The sequence below is a fragment of the Lipophrys pholis genome (genome assembly GCF_963383615.2).
Source record: "Lipophrys pholis genome assembly, chromosome: 19".
Classification (NCBI taxonomy): Eukaryota; Metazoa; Chordata; class Actinopteri; order Blenniiformes; family Blenniidae; genus Lipophrys; species Lipophrys pholis.
Window position 1 is genome coordinate 20363611 of NC_137647.1, and position 19074 is coordinate 20382684.

The window sequence follows — 19074 nt, forward strand, 5'->3', positions numbered from 1 at the left end:
GGAAGAAGGAGAAGTTACACCTGATCGTCACTCCGAGGAGCTGCAGGATAGAGAAGGGAGAAGCAGGGGGGAAGGGGGCGGCTAGCAGGGGTGAGCAGGGCGTCCCGGGCCCCTAACGTTACCTTCTTAAAGAAGGGCAGTCGGTGGGCGTTGGCCTGGGGGGACGTTACGCTGCCTGACATGCCCTTGGAGGAGCGAGTGTCACCCTGGGATTCAGGGGGCTCCTCAGCATCCAGGTCGAGGGGGTCAACGTCAAAGGTCACTGTGGACATGTCCACGTGAGCTGGTGGGGTGGGAAGAGGGGGGGGGTCGCGCAGAGACAGAAAGCAGAACAGGGAAGAAGGAAGCCAGATGAGGTGGCGTGGAGAAAGAAAGGGTGAGAAAAAGGGAAAAGAACAGTGGAAAAGAAAGCAAAAGGAGGGGGAAACAGAGAGAAGACGCATCAAGAAAGATTTAAAGAGGTGGCAGTATGAGTTCAACGACAAGTGAGGATGACAAAAAGAAAAAAACCACATCACACTATCACAAAGTGAAGGAAGTTACAGTGTGAGCAGCAGAGGGGGAACGTGTACAAGTGTAGATGAAGAGAAGGAGCTCCACCAGGACAGAATGAAGGTCTGAGAGAGAGAGTGGAAAGAAAGGGGGATGCAGGGCGAGGAAGGAGGGGGCAGGCCGGGCAGGTGGCTGGTTTCTGGAGGTGCAATCAGGGATTCAGGGCAGGTGAATGTTTTCTGATGGGGATTTAGATGAGAGGACTGATACCACACTAAGCTGGTACAGGGTGAGACCAGAAATAACAATCTGAATATTATTACATTATATGTTGATATGAAAACACCAGGGAAGAAACCAATACCTTTAGTTACTTGTTGGTACAGAGTATCGATACAAGTACTTATTTAATGCCATAAGGCCTAATTGCTCCAAACGAAAACGATACGAGGAGGCTTTGTGTTTCTGTGAACCGTCTCCACACAGCCTCTGCCTGTGGTGGTATGAAGGATATTTTTCTGAGCACGAGTACTTAATGCAGTATCAGACCCCATACCGATACCTTTAGCGGTATCGGTGCATCTGTGGTAAACACAGTGGAGGAGTTCTGTGTCAACAAAGAGACATTTTGCCATCAGAAAGTGTGTTTAATCATATCGGGTGCGTACATTTGGGTACTTGCCGGGACCCAGTACTGATGTTACAATTCTTAGGATAAATTTTATACTTTTTTTTGGACACTATTACATATATTTTATTAAAGCACACAATTTAAGAACTGAATTCATTATAAGTGTAATCAAAATTTGTTAAAATAATAAGTGTTCAACAGTTTACAATCTCTATCTCAAGACTTACCAGATATTTCAAATTAAAAGCTCAATAATTGCTGCTGAATTATTTCAACTTCTGTGGAATTCTTCCATTTTATCGGAAAGTTTCAGCCCTAACCTGAAGCCCAGTTTTTGGCATGAAGTCAGTTTCATCTCTACCGTCGCTGTGTTTTTGGCCTCGGAGCGCTTCCAAAACCTGGGTGACCTCCAAGTCTCACAGAGCGAGCGCTTCAAAACAGGAACGAGAACATTTTGCTCTTCAGTCGATATATGCTCGCAGTGGTTTGGAGATCGCATCCTAAATTGTCAGGAAACCTGTGAGGCTGCTATCAGAAAAAGCGTGCTGAAAATATGTGAGAATCCAGCGTCGATACGAGTGTGTCTGTTTAACATGAAGTCCATCAGGTCTGTTTATGCTTCCTTACGTTCACTTCCCTCTCTCCTGCTGTCGCAGCGGATCTACGTCGCCTCATTGATGAAGCGCGCGTCCCAGCCAGACAGACTTAGCAAGTTTAATGAGTGCGGTCTGTTCTCGGCTCTATTTCAGTCCAGTCCTGCGCCATAATGACAGACCTCGACAGACCTCCCTCACTTCAGGCAGCCGCCCGCCGGGACGAGCCGTGATTCATCATCGCGCCTGACTAACCGGCCAATTTAAACTTGGTCGCTCTTATTCTTTCTGGCTCTGTCGGGATGGCACGAGGGCCCACGCAAGCTTATGCACGGTTACTGTTTTTCGAGTGTGTGGAGGGATCAGGTGACCTCACCTGTGCCAGGTGGGGTGGGCCTGCGTGTTCCTGTGGCAACATCCAGACTAGAACTTCCTCCAGATTTACTGAAAGAGACAGAAACAGAGGCATCAAATATTATTCAATGACAGAAAGTGTACTCGCTGTGCAAATTGTACCACTACAATAACAGTGGTGTTGATTTTTATATTTTTTTTTTTCGGGATACTATTTCAAACAATTTCAATAAACAGATCCATTTCTAGATAGTACCTGTGAACACAAAGACCTTCAGTGACTCACACTAATGCTCTTGTCTATTTTAGTTTGCTTTCTATTGCCTGGTGGGTGAAATGTGACTCATGTTTGATCTGTTTGGGAAAAAAAAAAAAAAATAAAAATCAGGGGTTGTTGTTTGAGCTGCAGAGGGCTTTTCATTACTACCTGGAGCTGAGTCGGTTTTGTCTCATCCTCTGCTCTTGCAGCAGACGAGTGTTCTCCAGCTTGACCGGGCTGGGGATGAAGCCCACCTCGCAGCCCTCCTTCACCAGGCGTCCGATCCACCAGTCGTTGTTGTACTTCTGCATATGGAACAAATCAGACACCGATGAGCAAGACACAGTCTCTCTGCAAACATTACAGCATCCAGTATACTATAGCCATCAACACTTTGGCCAATTAGAGGACTTTGGTTCATCTCTGTAGCCCCTTTTGGGAAGATTCAGAGTCAGTTCTTTGGTTTGTGATACCTTGACAGCATCAACAGAGAACAGGGATATTAGAGGCTGGGAATGAAGATCTGAATGGATTATGAGACCAATCAAACCTAACTGACACCCAAGCCAAAGCTGAAGTTTTGGTTTTTAGATTAAAAAAAACATATTTCATAATTTGGAGCTCCACTTGAATTAGTTTGTGGAGTGGGGAGAAATCCGACTGCTTGCTTGCAGTATAGCCATTCAACTACAGTGTATCTGTGCATTGGGCAATTAACATCTAGTTAGTTAAAATCTGTGAAAATGTCGACTCCTTACATATTAATTCTTTATAAACATTGCACTCTTATCTCACTATTTTATGTCATTAGTGCTTCTTTGCACACACAAATGTACAGAGTGACATAACGCGTCTCTATTGTTGCTCTGGGAGCTGTTGAAAAGCAAAATGTGTCTTTTGAAGGTTTTAACTGCTGGAAACAAACTGAGGACTGGATCTAGAAGTGACCCTGAACTTCAATATACTTGATGATTTCATTTCTAAATTCTGGTTGTTGGAAAGTCTCTGCCCTGTTATCTATTCATGCATCTCACGGATTCACAGGATTCACAGGTACGAGTCGTCATTCGACCTCTGCAGAGTTGAAACCGTCTTAATATTCCAGTAGAATATGCAAATTTGGTCAATATGTAGCTAAATCTGCACTGCTGTTCAACTGATTGTACATCAGAGCAGTGTTCCTCACCGTCTCTATCCAATGATATCCGATTCTATTCCCCTTTTTTAAAATGTGAATTAATGCATTTGGACACATTTCTAGTATGATGTGTGGATCCAAAATACATGAAATAACAGCGGAACTGGGTTTTGCAGCAAAATAATGCAAATAAATTAACCACATGTTGAAGATACTCACTCGTCAGACTCTATAGAACAACAAAAGCATGTCATTGTGATCTCTGGGAAAGTTTTCAATACCATAATTTTCACCTTCTCTTTGTTGGAAAAATGAAATCAGCTGAAACATGCAGTGTGGGATCAAGACTGATTGGTGCTATTATGATTTGGAATCATGAATTCTTTCTGGCACGCAACAACTCATCCCATATCGGTCCAACACAACCCCGTTCATTTGTTTCCCAAATATTTGTATCTGAAATACATTATGTACCCCAACAGTGTTCAAATTGGAGTCCGACTTTTACTTCTCTGTTTTTTGGGCCAATTTGATTTTTTTTTTCCTTCCAGATTTGGTTCACCTACTTCCTGCTGCACTGCAGCTCATGTTGCTAACTCCCACTCGTGGCCTGGCCACGGCTTAGACAGAGAGAGGCAGTGCAGTATATTGTAGCATGATCCCTCACCGGCTTCCCACCCGCAATCACTGCCAGCCGCTGAAAGGGGGCCAATTCTGGAGCCGCCCCGTGACACCATGCAGGATCTTCTGTCAGTGTACTACCTAAACTTGTTTCTTAAGTTCACACAGACAGTACTTTACATAACTTCCTTTGGAAAAAAGTCATGAAACGGATGCTCTACTTTTGCATCGTGGTGTGGCTTCTTTAACAGTTTAAATGTTCTTCCTCTTGATGGACTCCGCTACAAAGTCTATGTCCACAATCCAAGTCCAAACCTCTTTAATGTGCAAGAAGTCTTTGGCTTCAAAGGAGATGGCCATGCCCTGCACAGGAACATCATCGCTGGGGCCGGGGTTGTATCCCACATTTGTACGCACAGCAAACGCCACCGGTTTGGTCTGCGGAGACAAAATAAGGCGATATCAGCATGCACAGAGTCACTCCAGCTCCGAGCGAGCCGACATGAGAAATTTAAAATGTTGATTTCGGGATAACACAGTGATCACACAGAGCAGCGTGACCGCTGACCTCTGACCTTTGCTTTCTCGAGTGTGGCGAGAGCCTGTCTGTCAGCCTCCTTCCGCAGAGCCTCGGGGTCCTCCTCCAGGGACACGTCCGAGTCCGACGGCCGGCTGGTGTAGGAGTCTGCCGAGCCCTGAAATGCACAGAGAGATTACGTGAAGGTGAGGGAGAGGAAGCTGCCGGGAGCTAGACGGGCACTCGTGAATCAGACCTTGGAGGGATTGAAAAGAGAAGTAGGCCAACAAAAAAAAACTGTTGAAACCAATGACCCGCCTGCGATTGGATGTTAGACTGTCTCGACAAAACGCAGTCACAATAGAGGGACCCAAACCTGAGCACCTTGCAGGCTCCTACAGCAAACAGATATCAATAATGTTATAAGATCACAGCTAGTCCCACTGTAAGACACAAATCTACTAAACTTTAGGCCACGACGTGAAGTTTGCTGTGTGCAGACTGCAGTAATAACACATTCTAAACATAAATTTGAACGGAGCCCTCGTGAGAATATGGACGTGGTCGTGGCTCAGACAGAGAGGCCAACTTGGGAAGCCAATTTTGCAAAGGGAGTTTGAAGTTGATCGACTTGCATTTTACGTTAGCATTTACTGTTATGGTATTTCATTTTCAAACAAAACACTCTACATTTAAACGTAACAAACAAAATAAATGTGATAACAATGGAGACGTTTTGAGATGGACAGTGTCCTATCAGAAAGACTTCGGCCTTGTCCACACGAGCCAAAACTATCTTTGTTCTTCCCGTCAAATTCCCATCCACTTGGCACCATAGAAATGACTCAAAATTATGTAACACATATGCCAGGCGCATTGTAAATACTTAAAAAATGTCGAAAAAGACATGAAGCATCAAAAAATCCTCGTATTGGACAAATCCAACATCTTGCCTTATTAAATCAACAGGCATCATTAGCTTCTGCAGCTCAATCTGGAGCATGTAGTCCGCCATTGTTCTTGCTGTTAAGTGACGTTGCGGAGAGGTTGGTGGGGCGATGACGTCATCGTTTTCAGCTAACGTGCATCTTGCCCGTCCACATGTCAAAGCCTCGGCGGCGTTTAAAACTTCCCTACCCGTTTTCAGTCTCTGAAATCGCCAGGACGTGTCGATGATCGGCCCAAAACGATGCGGTTCGTCATGTAGACAAGACCTTAATGCAAATCTGCTCATGATATCATTTAAATGGACGATCGAAGTGGCTTCAGAAGTGTACTCCGTATGGATGTGGGCCAGTTTGGTTAGTTGGTCCCCCCCCCCCCCCCCCCCCCCCCCCAAAAACATCTCTCACAGTCTGAATTTTATCGCAGTTTGTCTTTGGTCGCAAGACGATGACAACGGGCGTCCTTGAACTGGTCTCACAGCGCGACGTAGAACCACCGGTTCAGAGTCAAGACCACAGACTTCACCACGTTTCCCTCTCTTGCCATCTCTCATCTGGGAAAATCGCAGCGCGTATCGGCCGTACGAAAGACGACCCCGTGTAATTTGAGGTTGGGAGAAAGGATGCGAAACAGCGGGCCAACATTTCCACCGCAGCCTCGACGCGGCCGAGGTGTAAAATCTCTCAACAATAGATCGGGGAGTGTGTGTGGGCGTGTCGAGTGGAGCCAGAAACTGGCAGAGAGGGAAAAATGACCCGAGGACCGTTTATAATATCAGTGTGGATATAAATTTCTCATGAAGTGGCTACAGTTTCCAACACATCCACCACTCATGCATTGTAACTCGACTCTCTGCCGCTGACCCTCATGCGGACACCCCTGCCACAATAAAAGCCCGAGCCTCCCGAGGGCCTGTAGTGCCGGCCTACTGCACTGTTCAGCCAAGCAGAGAGAGAGAGAGAGAGAGAGAGAGAGAGAGAGAGAGAGAGAGAGAGAGAGAGAAGCAGCCTGAACTTCTGAAGTGTTTGAGTGTTCAATTTATATAACAATCCCACTTGTACTCTCATTGCCGATTTTTTTTTTTTTTGCGCTGACAGGCTGCCTGGTGCTTTGTAGGAGGCACTGACAAGAATGCGGACAGCTGAATGTGGCAGGCAGAAGCAGTGAGTCACTAGGTGTGGGCTATTAAAATAGAGGTGAGAATGCACAAAGATGACATACACCATATGTAGTGATGATGAAAAAATGTTGAACATGTGTAGTCAGACAACGCACGCAGTCACTACAACAAACAATGCTGCTCTGCGGTGGCGTTCCGTTTATGTCAGTGCCGGTGCCAGGAACTTTATCACAGACATAAAAAAAAAACAACACAAAAAAAACCACTTTGATATATCAAAATCAAGATAAAAAAAAGAAATATGTGGAGTTTACATTGAATACATGTTTTATAAAGACAAAATGTAAAGGAAATAAATTAATATTGCTCAATTAAAAACGACAGTGAACAACCAAATGTAACAGGTATGACAGTTACAGGCCTTTATATAAAGGCTTTATAGCTCTAATTAGACTTTTTTCTTAAAATACATTTATTGTTTCAGTGAGAAAACTTTAATCTATATGAGGGGCAGATGGTTTGATCCTCCCTGTGACGATTAAGTAGAAGCTCTGTAATCCCCAGCTGGAAAATCCCATCCTGATCGTACATTTTATTTCTTTATGTTATCAAAGTTTACAGATGGGCTATGAGACAAGGACAAATATGATGTAATGTTAGAAAGCTTTTCTATAGAAGCAAAATTAATCCACTAAGATTCAGAGATATACTTTATCCATGAAATTTTCTCTAATAAATCTGAGATGAATTTAATAAAAAGGGTATTTTTCTCTGAAGTGAGTGCTTGTGGGTGTGATGCATGTTATTTTAAAGTCACATTTCCTCATACACACTATATTCAATTACATAACTAGGTTTGACTAAAGTATTTGTTGTTTTTTTTCCACATGTTCCTTCAGAGAAAAAACAGTTGATTACACCTCTATTTCTCCAAACGTCATAATTAAAAGAAAAGTTTCCACATTTTTACTTTTCCAGCTGTTCTTATATACATTTAATTAGTAAAACAGCTAAATAACAATATATATGTATATATGAGCAGAAAAATACAGCGATGTAACAAAAACAGGTTTGAATTGGTAAACTCATGGCAAAACATTTTTTTTTTTGTAAATTGTCATTATTGTATTAAAACATGTATTATCCACTCTGCTACCTTTGATGATTGTTTGTGTGGTTTGATAGAAAGATATTTCTAATTGAATGAGGAAATGTATCAATGAAATGTTCTACTGTGGGGTGTATTGGATGGATATTTTTGAATAGATTAGAAAAAAAACTATATAAAAGTATCTGCTGAATAGAGTACATTTATGCAAAAAGCAACTGGTTAACAAAGCAATTATACAAAGGTGACGGGGTTTACAGATGAAAGGACATCAGAAAAAAGCAGGGAATTGTTTAACAATAAGCAAAATTTATTTAAAAAAAAACCAACAACTTTATGACTCCAACCCAACTTAACTTAGAGTAAAAAAAACTATATACAATGAAGAGAAAATAGGAAATAAAGTAAAAGCCTATTAGTAGCACATGACATTAGGCATAATGTTTTTTTAGTTTTTTTTTTTAAATCGAGCTCGTGCGTTAGTAAGAAGAAGTTACACTTTTGCAGAGAACTGACAGCTCAGTTTTATTACAATATTTGTTTTTCCCCCAGTCTGCTGGTGATTTATTTCCTATGCAGAGGAGATAAATGTTATTCCACCCTGTGGTCATAATTGTATAATAAAGGAGAAGGTGGGATCCGACTATCAGAGGAGTGTATTTTCCCTCGAACAAATCCTATCATGTATTTATGTAAATTATTATAGAAAAGCTTCTTCCTGATTTGATTTTATAAGTATGTTTATTCTAGTATCTGATGTATCGCCGTGTATGTGTCTGTACCTTTACTGTTGTTTTGGATAAAACATGATAAGATAAAGTGTAGGCCTGCAGATATATTTATAAAGTGTGAAAGAAGAAAAGTGAGATGGTAAATGGGTAAAAAGCAACAGCAACATTAATTTCCATTATTCCATTATTATGAGGCCAGAATGCGCCAGTAGTCCAATAAAGTCTGAGCCAATAAATAATGGACAGAAAATTTTAATTTGTGACACAGTAGTGTTTTACCAACCTTCTTACAAGTGGAAAAAAAGGGACAAACTGTGACTCAACAAATTTGATTTGTATTGTGTTTGATTATGTTTGCTTCTTTTAAATTTTCAAAAAACAAAAAAACTGATGAAACCTTTGACATTCTGCAAGTTATTTCAATCTCACACGCGCACAGACACAGAACTTTTCTCTTCTTTGGTTGAATTCCTTTATATTTTGTTTTGAAAACAGCGTCTATCCTTTCATTTGTCTGTGCGACGCGTGAATCTTGATGAGGTTTCCAGTGTGTGAATAAAGCCCCTCTCCGCCTGTAAATTCCCCTCCGTGTGTCTCCGCCTGACGTCAAACGTGAAGACACACGCAGATCACGTCACACCGGCCTCGCGCCGAGAGTAGACCCTCCCTGTTGCCAAGGCGACGGCCGGCGGCGGCCGGCTACTCCTCCAGCCGCCGCTTCCTGCTTCATTTACTCAAAGTGAAACACTCGAAGCGCCGCGACCGCCGCGACCGCCGCGTCCTGCTCAGGTGGGAGGAAGGATCTAATGAGGACCATCACAGCCGCCCCCACTTAGCGTCACTGAGTCATCTCCCTGAACCACACAGGCGCGTCCCAACATGGAGCCCTGACTAATACAAGGTTAACAAACCCTGATGAGGAGCCCTCAGGGGGGATGAATTAATAAAAATTATTCTAAAAAAAAAAAAAAAAGCACTGGAATTGACGTCCAGAACAAGCAGCTCATTATAAACAGGTCGGTGATGCAGCAGAGTGAGAGAAGCGAGAGAGAGAGAGAGAGAGAGAGAGAGAGAGAGAGAGAGAGAGACTGGGTGACGACTGAGTGTGTGAACAAATGATTGTGTCTCTGAATCACACTTTCACTTGATTCACATCGCAGCAGCAATTTTACTGTCCGAATGCTGAGTCATAGTTTGATCACAGGGACTGGGGAGAAAATCCACCCCCCCCCCCCCAGACAGTGATTACACAAGCAAACTCTCAACAGGGAATCTCATGCAGTTAACTCACACACACTCTGTCATACTGCCAAGTCAGAGTTTTTGTTGGCTTCCTGATGAGTTTCACATTAAAAGAGATCGCTGTGAGCAGCTGTTCGGGAAACGTGAACATAAAACAATTACGGACACGAGGGCTCATTAATCTTTCACTTAATTACATTTAAAACTTGTGTATTAACACTCTTGTGACTAAAACTGTGCAATGAGTGATTTGCTTTTTTTTTGTAACTAACTTTCAGTTTCTGGCTCTTACTCCACAATATTTTCTGTATTTGTTGACAAGCTCATAAAACGTGTGACAATCTGGTGAATTTTGTTTATTTTTTTTCATGCTTTCTGGTAGATGTTGATTAATTTTTTTTTCTGACATCAGATGGAGTTGTGGTCAGGAGATGAAAAAAAACAAACTGTTCCCATCGTTGGCAATTTATTTATCTTCGTCATAATTTATTCTCTGTTAGAAGGGGGAAAGGCAGATGACTATTAAACCCAAGTTGAAACTAATAATACTCTCTTCATGTCTTACACACAGACAGCAGCAGAGAGGGTGAGATGGAAACAAAAATCCCACTTCAATTAAAAAAACTAGGAAGGTGGTGGAAGTGAGAAAGAAGACAGGAGCAGCTCAGTAATGGTTTCTCCTCTGAAACCCATCAAGATGTGTTGACCGACCGAGAGCCAGCAAACATAATATCCACCGCTTTTACCTTCCTGACACCCTCCTCCCTCCCCCCCTCCTCCTCCTCTTCTTCTTCTTCTCCCATGTCAACGGGTTGTGTCTCTAATTTAGCTGCTTGCTTCACTTCACATACAGCTCCCGTTCAAAATAGCAACAGGCCATCTGACGGCGGGGCCGCCCTGCCATTGGCGGGGGCCACGGCAGTGTCATAGTAACCATTCCTGCAGCTCATTACAGGCAGCCAGTGCGAGACGCACCAGGAAGGAGATAGAAAGCAGATATGGGAATCAATAGCAAATAAAAGACCCTGAAGGCAGATAAGGCATAAAAGCTTTTTCAGCAGGTGATCGGCGAGGCGCCTCCTCACACTTCGCGCCGCGCCGGTCCGACGACGAGACACCGCGACCTCCGGGAGACGCTTTTAGCCGGATTTCCACAAAGCAGACAAATGTTTCCACCTCTAACTGATGAGCCTTGAGTCTATACTGTCCCCATCTGTAGTTTAGAGTATATAGCGGGAGTTTTCAAATTGCAGGAGGATGAGCTCCAACTCAAAGACCTTCATCCTCACTGCATCCAGGCCATCAATTCTTTCAATATTCACAAATCTGCTCAGTCTCTAAATGTCTGTCGTTACAGTTGTGGATTTTTCACTTTTTTCCTGCGGCTGCACCTCACACACACACACACACACACACACACACACACACACACACACACACACACACACACACACACACACACACACACACACACACACACGCACACACACACACACACACTGCCATATAGGCTGGTGTGACTTCACTGTGTGGAAATATAGAAGTGTACTTCACCTACATCTTGTGTAACCTATTGAAATGGCTGATATGTGTCTGTGGTGTAGCCGTCCCTGTATATATGATCTATGTAACTCGCTGCCTTGCTGGTTGTTGCGTTTGATATCGACTGTGGAAGAAGCATTAAAACACGACAATATGACAAAAGACATGAGGTTCAGCAATCATGAGTGATTCTCCCCCTTTTCCCACAGAGCGGTCGCCTCCATGATGAATTTACAGCTGCTCTTTACTGCACTGATACAGAATGAAGGAAGGCAGCAGAGAAACAAGAGCCACATAATGGAATAAGAAGCGAGAGAGGGACGGCAGAAGACAAGTGCCTTGAATAACGAGGGTTGAAACGAGTCACCCTGCAGCAGGGAAACGAGTTAACATAGTTCCTTGTGATGCCGTGAGGGCAACGAAAGGGAAATTAGAGGAACGCGGCTGAAGGAAAAGGCAACTGCATTAAGCTTGAAAAAGTTGGCAGTAGTATTGTGCTGCTCCGGTGAGTATTCCAGGATTTTAGCACCTTTCATAAAACACCTCGCATCATCACCTCGGTGCCATCCTGTCCTTTGCGTCAGATCCCAGGGCAGAGGGGGCAGATTTGAATCTGCTGTTGCTCCAAACAGCAGGAACATTGAAGCAGGTGTTGTCAGAATAATTCACAATACGTGACTAAGAAGTGATTAACATCGGCGCTAACACATCCTGAGAGATAATTAAACAGATAATAAAGATATCTTCATACTCGTCACATCAGATGATGTGAAAGTCGACCCAAAAATCCGGAGAGTGCGATAACATGAACTGTCCCCTTCCTGTTTGCTCGATCTGTGCGTCCTCTCAGGGGCCACAGTCGTCCAGGAGGCAGGAATGCATTAGCAGCGCCACCGTGCATTCACGTCACATAAAGAGTGACATGAACCCAGCGAATGCACGCGGATGAGAGAAGATGCCAATTTTCAAAACATCGAGGACAGGCTGATGTACAATTGGAGGATTCACAAAGGGCAGATTTCCCCGTCTGAAGCTCGCGCCCGGCGGCTGGTAAATGGCCGCGTTCCCTTTCGCTGTGACAGCAGAGTCATGGCAACCAGCCGGACGGTGTGGAGATGACCAGAAAGATGAGTCATGGACTCAACTCAGCCAGAAATCCCCGATTTTCACAAACAAGCAGAGAAGCCGGGGGGAAAGCAACGGCAAACACAAGCTCAACCTGATTCCTGAATGCATCCCAATGTGTTGCAATACAGCAGTGAAAACAGAGAAAAGCAGTTTAAGCACCACAGATGCTATGTCAAGGGGGGACGGGGAGGTGTTTGGGGGTTTTTATGATGACACAAAGTTAAATTTAGGGGTGCAAAACCCCCCCAAATGTGCAGTAACAAAACAATGCTGAGTCAGCTCTACGCCTTAGCTATCTCCCATTTCCCCACATCGTCCAATCACTGGACAGCACAGCTGGCTGCATGTCAGAAATACGTGTGACTCGCAGAGGTCACATTGACTGACAGGCTGGGCGTCAAGATTGTGGCGTTGACTGTAGTAAAATAGCATTAGCATAATCTAGCCAGCATGCCACTGGTAAAAACTTTACATGTTCATTATCATTTAGTTCAGAGGCTCTCGCCCGTAATGACAGAGAAGTCCGTGTGGAATGTTTCCTAATAAGAAAACACTGTTGTTAATAATGTTAACGATCCATAGACAAGTACAAATCTTTGCTCACAATAGAATCTTTCACTGTGAAATTTACGGAGTTTATATGTTTTAATAAAGTGTATTTGAACTGAATCCTCCACTTATTCCTTATGGCAATCCCTTAATTCCAACCCTCCTCCCAAAAGAGGCCGTCTCTGGCTTGTCTTCTTGTTGCACACAAACAGGCAAACAAACATCGCCTAATCAAGACATTCAGTTTGAAATAAACCGAGCAGCAATTGGGCAAAATGGGCAAATTTACATAATAAGTAAATCAAAGTGAGGATGATAGGAACACGGTGTATTTATTTTGAGAGATGCTTCTCCTGCTGCTTTTGTTTAATCTAGACAAGATAATTCGATTTGAAATCAAAGCCAAAGCTAAAATGCAATGATATTAATTTGTACTTTTATACGCAGTCAAGTACTTCTGAAAAAGTATTGATTATTCTAATGGAGTAGAAAGGAGAATGCATCCATCAAACACTGTTTCAGCCTTGTATTTATTCTTGCAGTGGATGACAACATCACTGTGGTTTGAACCTCTTTTGTTTATTTGATCAAAACAATCTGTGATGAGAAGCGGTGCGTATTTTGGGCTATTTTTGACAAAATGTCAGAAACTGAAGAAAATTAGTAAGGAAAGTATTAGATTCAGCCTAAAGTCGACTATCAAAGAATTACTGCCTGAAAAGGGAATAAAGCAGTAAGTGGTTAATATTCTGTAAATTGAATTATGTACTAAGGTATTTTCGCCCCTATTATTTTAATCAACAAGAATTGTATAAGTTCATATGAAACTATAACAAACAGTTCAATGTAAATTGAAAGTAACGGAGAAATAAGCAAAACTATTCCCCTGAAAGTTAAATGATAATTCAGCCAATTTAAAAAATCCAAAAATAATCTGATATGAGTAAATACAACAAGAACTGTGTTACCACACTAAAAGCCAGCCCAGGCCTGTGCGGCTCAGCGGGGAGGGGAGGCAGCAGTGAATTCAGCCCCTCTGAAATGGCCATACAGGCGGCGCACATAGCAGCAGACACCACCGGCAGGACTGGAAGTCTAATTAAAAACACAGCGCCTTTACCAGCAGCTGCGGCCCGGCCCAAAATGGAATCACACTGCACAATCAGAAGAGGGGGGATAAAGAGGAAAGACGCCAGTCCAAGTGGGGTGGGCGGTGGTGGTGGTGGTGTGGGTCGGGGGGGGGGGGCGGGGGGTCTGCCGGTATCAGGACACGGCTGAAAAAAAAGTTTTCCTGTCATATCTCACAAGCAAAGATGTCTACTGATCTGTCAAAACCAAATCCACGGACACACCGGGAGAGTTCGTCGGGAAGACACTTGACAACACACGTCCAGATCAGTCAGAATGAAAGTTCGGATCCTTTCTTACCATTACGGGCCTCTGGATCCTCTCGTTCCTCTCCATACCTCGCTTGCCACACTCGCCGCTCCACGGCAGACCAAGGGGGCAACGCCAGAGTCCACCGACAGAGTTACGTCTATATGTGTGTATAAGTGTGTGTGTGTGAGAGAGAGAGAGAGAGAGAGGAAGAGAGAGAGAGGGCGAGAGAGAGGCAGAGAGAGAGATAGAGAGAGAGAGAGAGAGAGAGAGAGAGAGAGAGAGAGAGAGAGAGAGAGAGAGAGAGAGTGGTAGAGGGACCTAGTGTGAGTGTCAGCACGCTCGCTTCAACAAGTGCATAAGTGTCTGGATGTGTTTGTGACCGGATGTGTGTGTATGTGCATGTGTTGGTGTATTATATGATAGAAAGACAGAGCAGAAAAGTATGTATGAATGAAACTAAAAGAGCGTTCGCTTAACCCTTTCTCTCACACACACACACACACATAGAGACACACACACGCCCACCCCCACCTCCACAACCCGGAGGAACGTGAACCCTGTGTAGAGGAAGGGAGCAGGAGCAGGAGCAGGCTGGGGGGGTCGGGTTGCAGGACTTGTGCTACATTTGCAAAGTGGGGAAATATATTTAGCCGTGGCCCGGCTGAAACAGGGCCGTGAACACACTGAGACCCAGAAGGAGGCTTGGTATGCAGCCGTCAGCCATTCAATGCCCCAGCTGACGTGAGAGGGGACTGGGGCAGTGACCAGGGAAACCCCCCGCCCCACCTTCCATATTTCTCTCTCTCGTTTTTTTGCCTCATTCCTTCTGTCCAGATCACATTCTTCCACTGTCTATGTGTCCTGGAAAAACATTCATCAGAAGAGGGATTAACACTGACAGGCAGACAGGTTAAAAGGAAACTAGAAGGGGGGGGGGGGGGGGGGGTCGGTGGTTGGGGGCCGCAGCAGTGAACTGAGGACACAAATCTGATGTAACCCGAGATAACGATTAAAATGTTTGGTTCAAATTGATAATAACCGCAATGAGATTTTCTGGACGGGCCGCGTGGTTCAGGTTTGGGACACTGGTTGGTGTTCAGATGGGTGGTGGCCTCGGCAGGAGCGTCTAATTAGTCCACTAGAGGGCAACCTGTAACATCATGACAAGAAGACCCCACCATCTCTTCCTCTCTTGTCTTTGTGACAACCCCAGCCTCCCGGGAGGGGTGAAAAACCTGCTAACGGATCAGGCGGCAGCAACTGGAACCGAAACGTCAGGAACAAAAGCCTCCGAGCCTCACTGGATCGGCGACCTATGAGTAATGAACGGTCGTAGTATTTGGATGGTGGGAATGAGTAAGTGCTTGGTGGGTAGTGCTTCTAGATGAGTAGAACTCTTTCCTCGGCGTTGATGCCTCCGGCATTCTCGGTCTTTCATATGAGCCTGAGAAGTCCTTTCTACTTTTCAAATCAATCCTTTAAACATGGCACGGATGAGAGGCTGATCATGTAAAAATATGCTACCCATCAAATTAAACAGAAGACCCTCGGCTAGAGGAACACACTCTGTGTCTATCTGAGCTATCTAAGCTTAGATGGTAATGTGGCGCCGTTTTGTCAACTCCCTTGCCACATTTCTGAGATTCATTGTTAATTTGAGCCTGCAATAATTCAAATTAACCTTGTGCTCACAGAGATAAACTCGGGGGTTTACGATTTACAACAGAAGCCTGACAAAACAGGCTCAGTTTCAACCAGTTAAACCCTCTATCTGTTTGGTGTTTTGAGAATTAGCAGCAAAATATTACAACGAGGAGATGGCAGAAAATTAGAACAGCATGCAACATTGGCAGCGTCCTGATTCCATCGCTGTGCGCGGATGAATATGCACATGGATTGTTTTTGCGAATGATGGTGAAGGGATGTTATAACTCATTTTCACTGTTTCAGCAGTCTCAAAGTGATAATTCTAAAAAAAGATAATTCTAGAACGAAACCATAAGTGTATCAGGATGCTAGACCTTATGTAAATATTGATCAGACGGTAGGTAAAAGCCTTTTGCAGACTTTCTATTGTACATTTCTGTTATGGTTAATTGTGAAAATACAGAAACTCCAACATTTAACCAAAAGTCCTGACTTAACATGAGGCGAAGTATCTCCCAAAGTGCGTATCACTGATGGATGATAGTCGGCTTCACCTTGAAGAGAATATATATTTTTGTCAGATCTTCTACTTGCTGTAAAAGGGAGACATACTTTTGAACCCTCCCTTTTTAAAGCTGAATGAAGCAAGTCTTCACCCCCGTTTTTCAAATATACTTAAACCCCTCAGGGCAGAGAACTGAAGGTTTGTTGTGGATTTCAGTTAATTAAAAATGATCAGTCATCCCCAATTGCTTAAAGTTAATATTCTGTGATGAAGGCATTAAAAATGCAAATTGGAACTTAATAATGTTTTCAATGCACTCATCAACTCCTACAAACTGGAACTGCTGCAGCAAAGAAAGTCAGACTTACAAAAAAAAAAAAAAATACTACATATATAAGATATAACCTCCTGCACTGACCAGAGGATAATTGGCCAGTAAAAACACAGATAGTGTGCATTCCTGGACACGATGTGAGCACCACTGGTCTCAAGCTTTTCATTTGTGGGGAAGCAGCTGTGGTCTCCGAGTCCTTTTCATCCTTGTGGACCACATCCTTCAACACGTCCAGCAACAGCCGTTATGTGCTCGTCATGTCAACTCATGCGATCTGACGTTATATCATGCTGCCTATTTTAAGCAACGTGAGTTTGTTTTCCAGCTTTTGGTGCTATAATGTTCCCCAGAATACAAACTCTTGAGTTAAAAATTATTGTGGTTTTTTTTTTAATCCCTTTTTTCTTCCCCCGCTGACGGCGGCAGCAGATTGGACCGGAACAGCAGCAGACATGGAGCCGGCTTCACACCGCAGCAGACAGCTTCACACACCTGAGGTCCAGGGTGTGTTTTTGTTGAATTTAACACACAAACTAACGCAGCACAAACACGTAGGCTCGGACTGCACACACATACACACACACACACACACACACACACACACACACACACACACACACACACACACACACACACACACACACACACACACACACACACACACACACACACACACACACACACACACACACACACACACACGCAGGCGCAAACACAACCCCATCTAAACATCCTCTCCGTCTCTCCATCCCACTGTGCCTGTGCACAGGGGGAGATTCAGTAGCCCGGTTGCCGTGGAAACCAGGCCAAGTGTACCAGCTAGCGCTACCGTTGGCTGATTGTGGCTCTTGTGTATTTCTGTGTGTGCATGTGTGTGTGTGTGTGTGTTTGTGGTGAACGAGTGTGCACTTGCGTAGGTGTGTGTGAGACTGTAAAGCCTATACAGGGCTCCGCTTTCTGCTAATATCTGCTATATATGCACAAAACCATATATGACGCATGTGTGCCTCTTTTGTCTTTAATTAACGCCTGATTGTGTTTTGGGTCCCCCGTCCCCCCCCCCCCGCGCCCCCAAATGAAGAAGTCCTAAGCATGTGTGGTAACGCTCTATACATTTACTGGTTGGGCTCATCATCGGTTCTTACACGATGTGCAGCGTTTCATGTGTTCAGGCTCCCCCAGCCTCCCACCGCTGGCCCCGATGACTGAAATGCGGCGCAATAGTATGAGACAGGGAAGCATTTTGTAGCTCAGGAGGCATTAAATCATCCTTACTGGAGTTAATGTTCTTCATATTCAGTCTGAGTGGTGATGAATCCTCGTTACCTGCAGGCCCCCGCTGCATGTGGTCCTTTCTCGAGCTCCAGGGCGATCAGTTAATGAAAGAACACAGGGGGCGGGGGGGCGGGGGCGGGGGAGGGGGATGGGATATATGTAGGTGTGCATGTGGCTAATCTATAGAAACCAAAGGGGAAAATTTAACTTCACCAACAGCGAAAAGAAATTCTCCTTTTCTTTTATTTTTTTGAAGCAGGTAAAATGTCATTCGGCAAGTCTCACATCGCTTCCTCTCATAAATGAAGAGGTCAGGCGGAAAAGCGGGAGTCTTTTAGTCGGGACACGGCGGAGCTCTGAGAAATGTCATGTTGCAGACGCGGGCTGCCGAGGAGGGCGCGGGCGCGAGACGTCTGAACACAACCTCTTCCACTCTACGAGAAGAACGTCCTCCTGGTGAAGAAGATTCTCAGCAGGGAACGCATGATAGCAATCATCATTTGACACCAGCCTCCACCGCGATGGCCGCCTGCAGCTGCAGCGGCGGCGTTCTCACGCTTGTTATCGAAATCATTTGTGTGGTCTGTGGGCTGCCTGTGACAAGCAGAGGTGAAACGAGAAGAGGGACGCGTCTCGTTTGAAGACAAGAAAATATCAGGTTCTGGTAATGGAGGCTGGAAAGTACCTGGGTAATAACAGTGTGAGGAGCACACACAAAGGAAAAGCCCTAAAACTCTCCTGCTGCATGAAACGTCTGCGTATGGAAGATGTCAGGATGTTTTTATCTCCTGAAGATAGGCCTTATATTCATACGATATGAGCTTTATTAGCGCTATGAACTTTTGTTAGGTCTTCAAATATTAATAATAGTTAATTAGTAAAAAGAAAGGAAGAAAAAGAAACAGCGGCGGTGTTCAGCCGGCCTGCTGACTCTCAAACATCCAGAGTGAAAGTCACGCTCTA

The 19074-nt window shown here is 44.3% G+C and overlaps 1 protein-coding gene across 3 annotated transcripts in view; it reads right to left on the reverse strand.

Annotated features, from left to right (window-relative positions):
- The window catches only part of cacnb1 (calcium channel, voltage-dependent, beta 1 subunit), a 38033-nt gene that overhangs the window by 9803 nt on the left and 9156 nt on the right, over positions 1–19074 (reverse strand). The window contains exons 1-6 of one of the 3 annotated variants that reach the window (XM_080487912.1): positions 14399–14530; positions 4664–4783; positions 4404–4526; positions 2498–2634; positions 2093–2160; positions 123–283 (exon numbers count right to left, since the gene is read on the reverse strand). In XM_080487912.1, the coding sequence (XP_080344038.1) occupies positions 123–283; positions 2093–2160; positions 2498–2634; positions 4404–4526; positions 4664–4783; positions 14399–14434 (645 nt within the window). In that variant the 5' untranslated portion in view covers positions 14435–14530. Of the gene's footprint in view, positions 1–122; positions 284–2092; positions 2161–2497; positions 2635–4403; positions 4527–4663; positions 4784–14398; positions 14531–19074 lie in introns of those variants that run through there. The other 2 variants (XM_080487910.1, XM_080487911.1) reach the window with 2 other exon arrangements.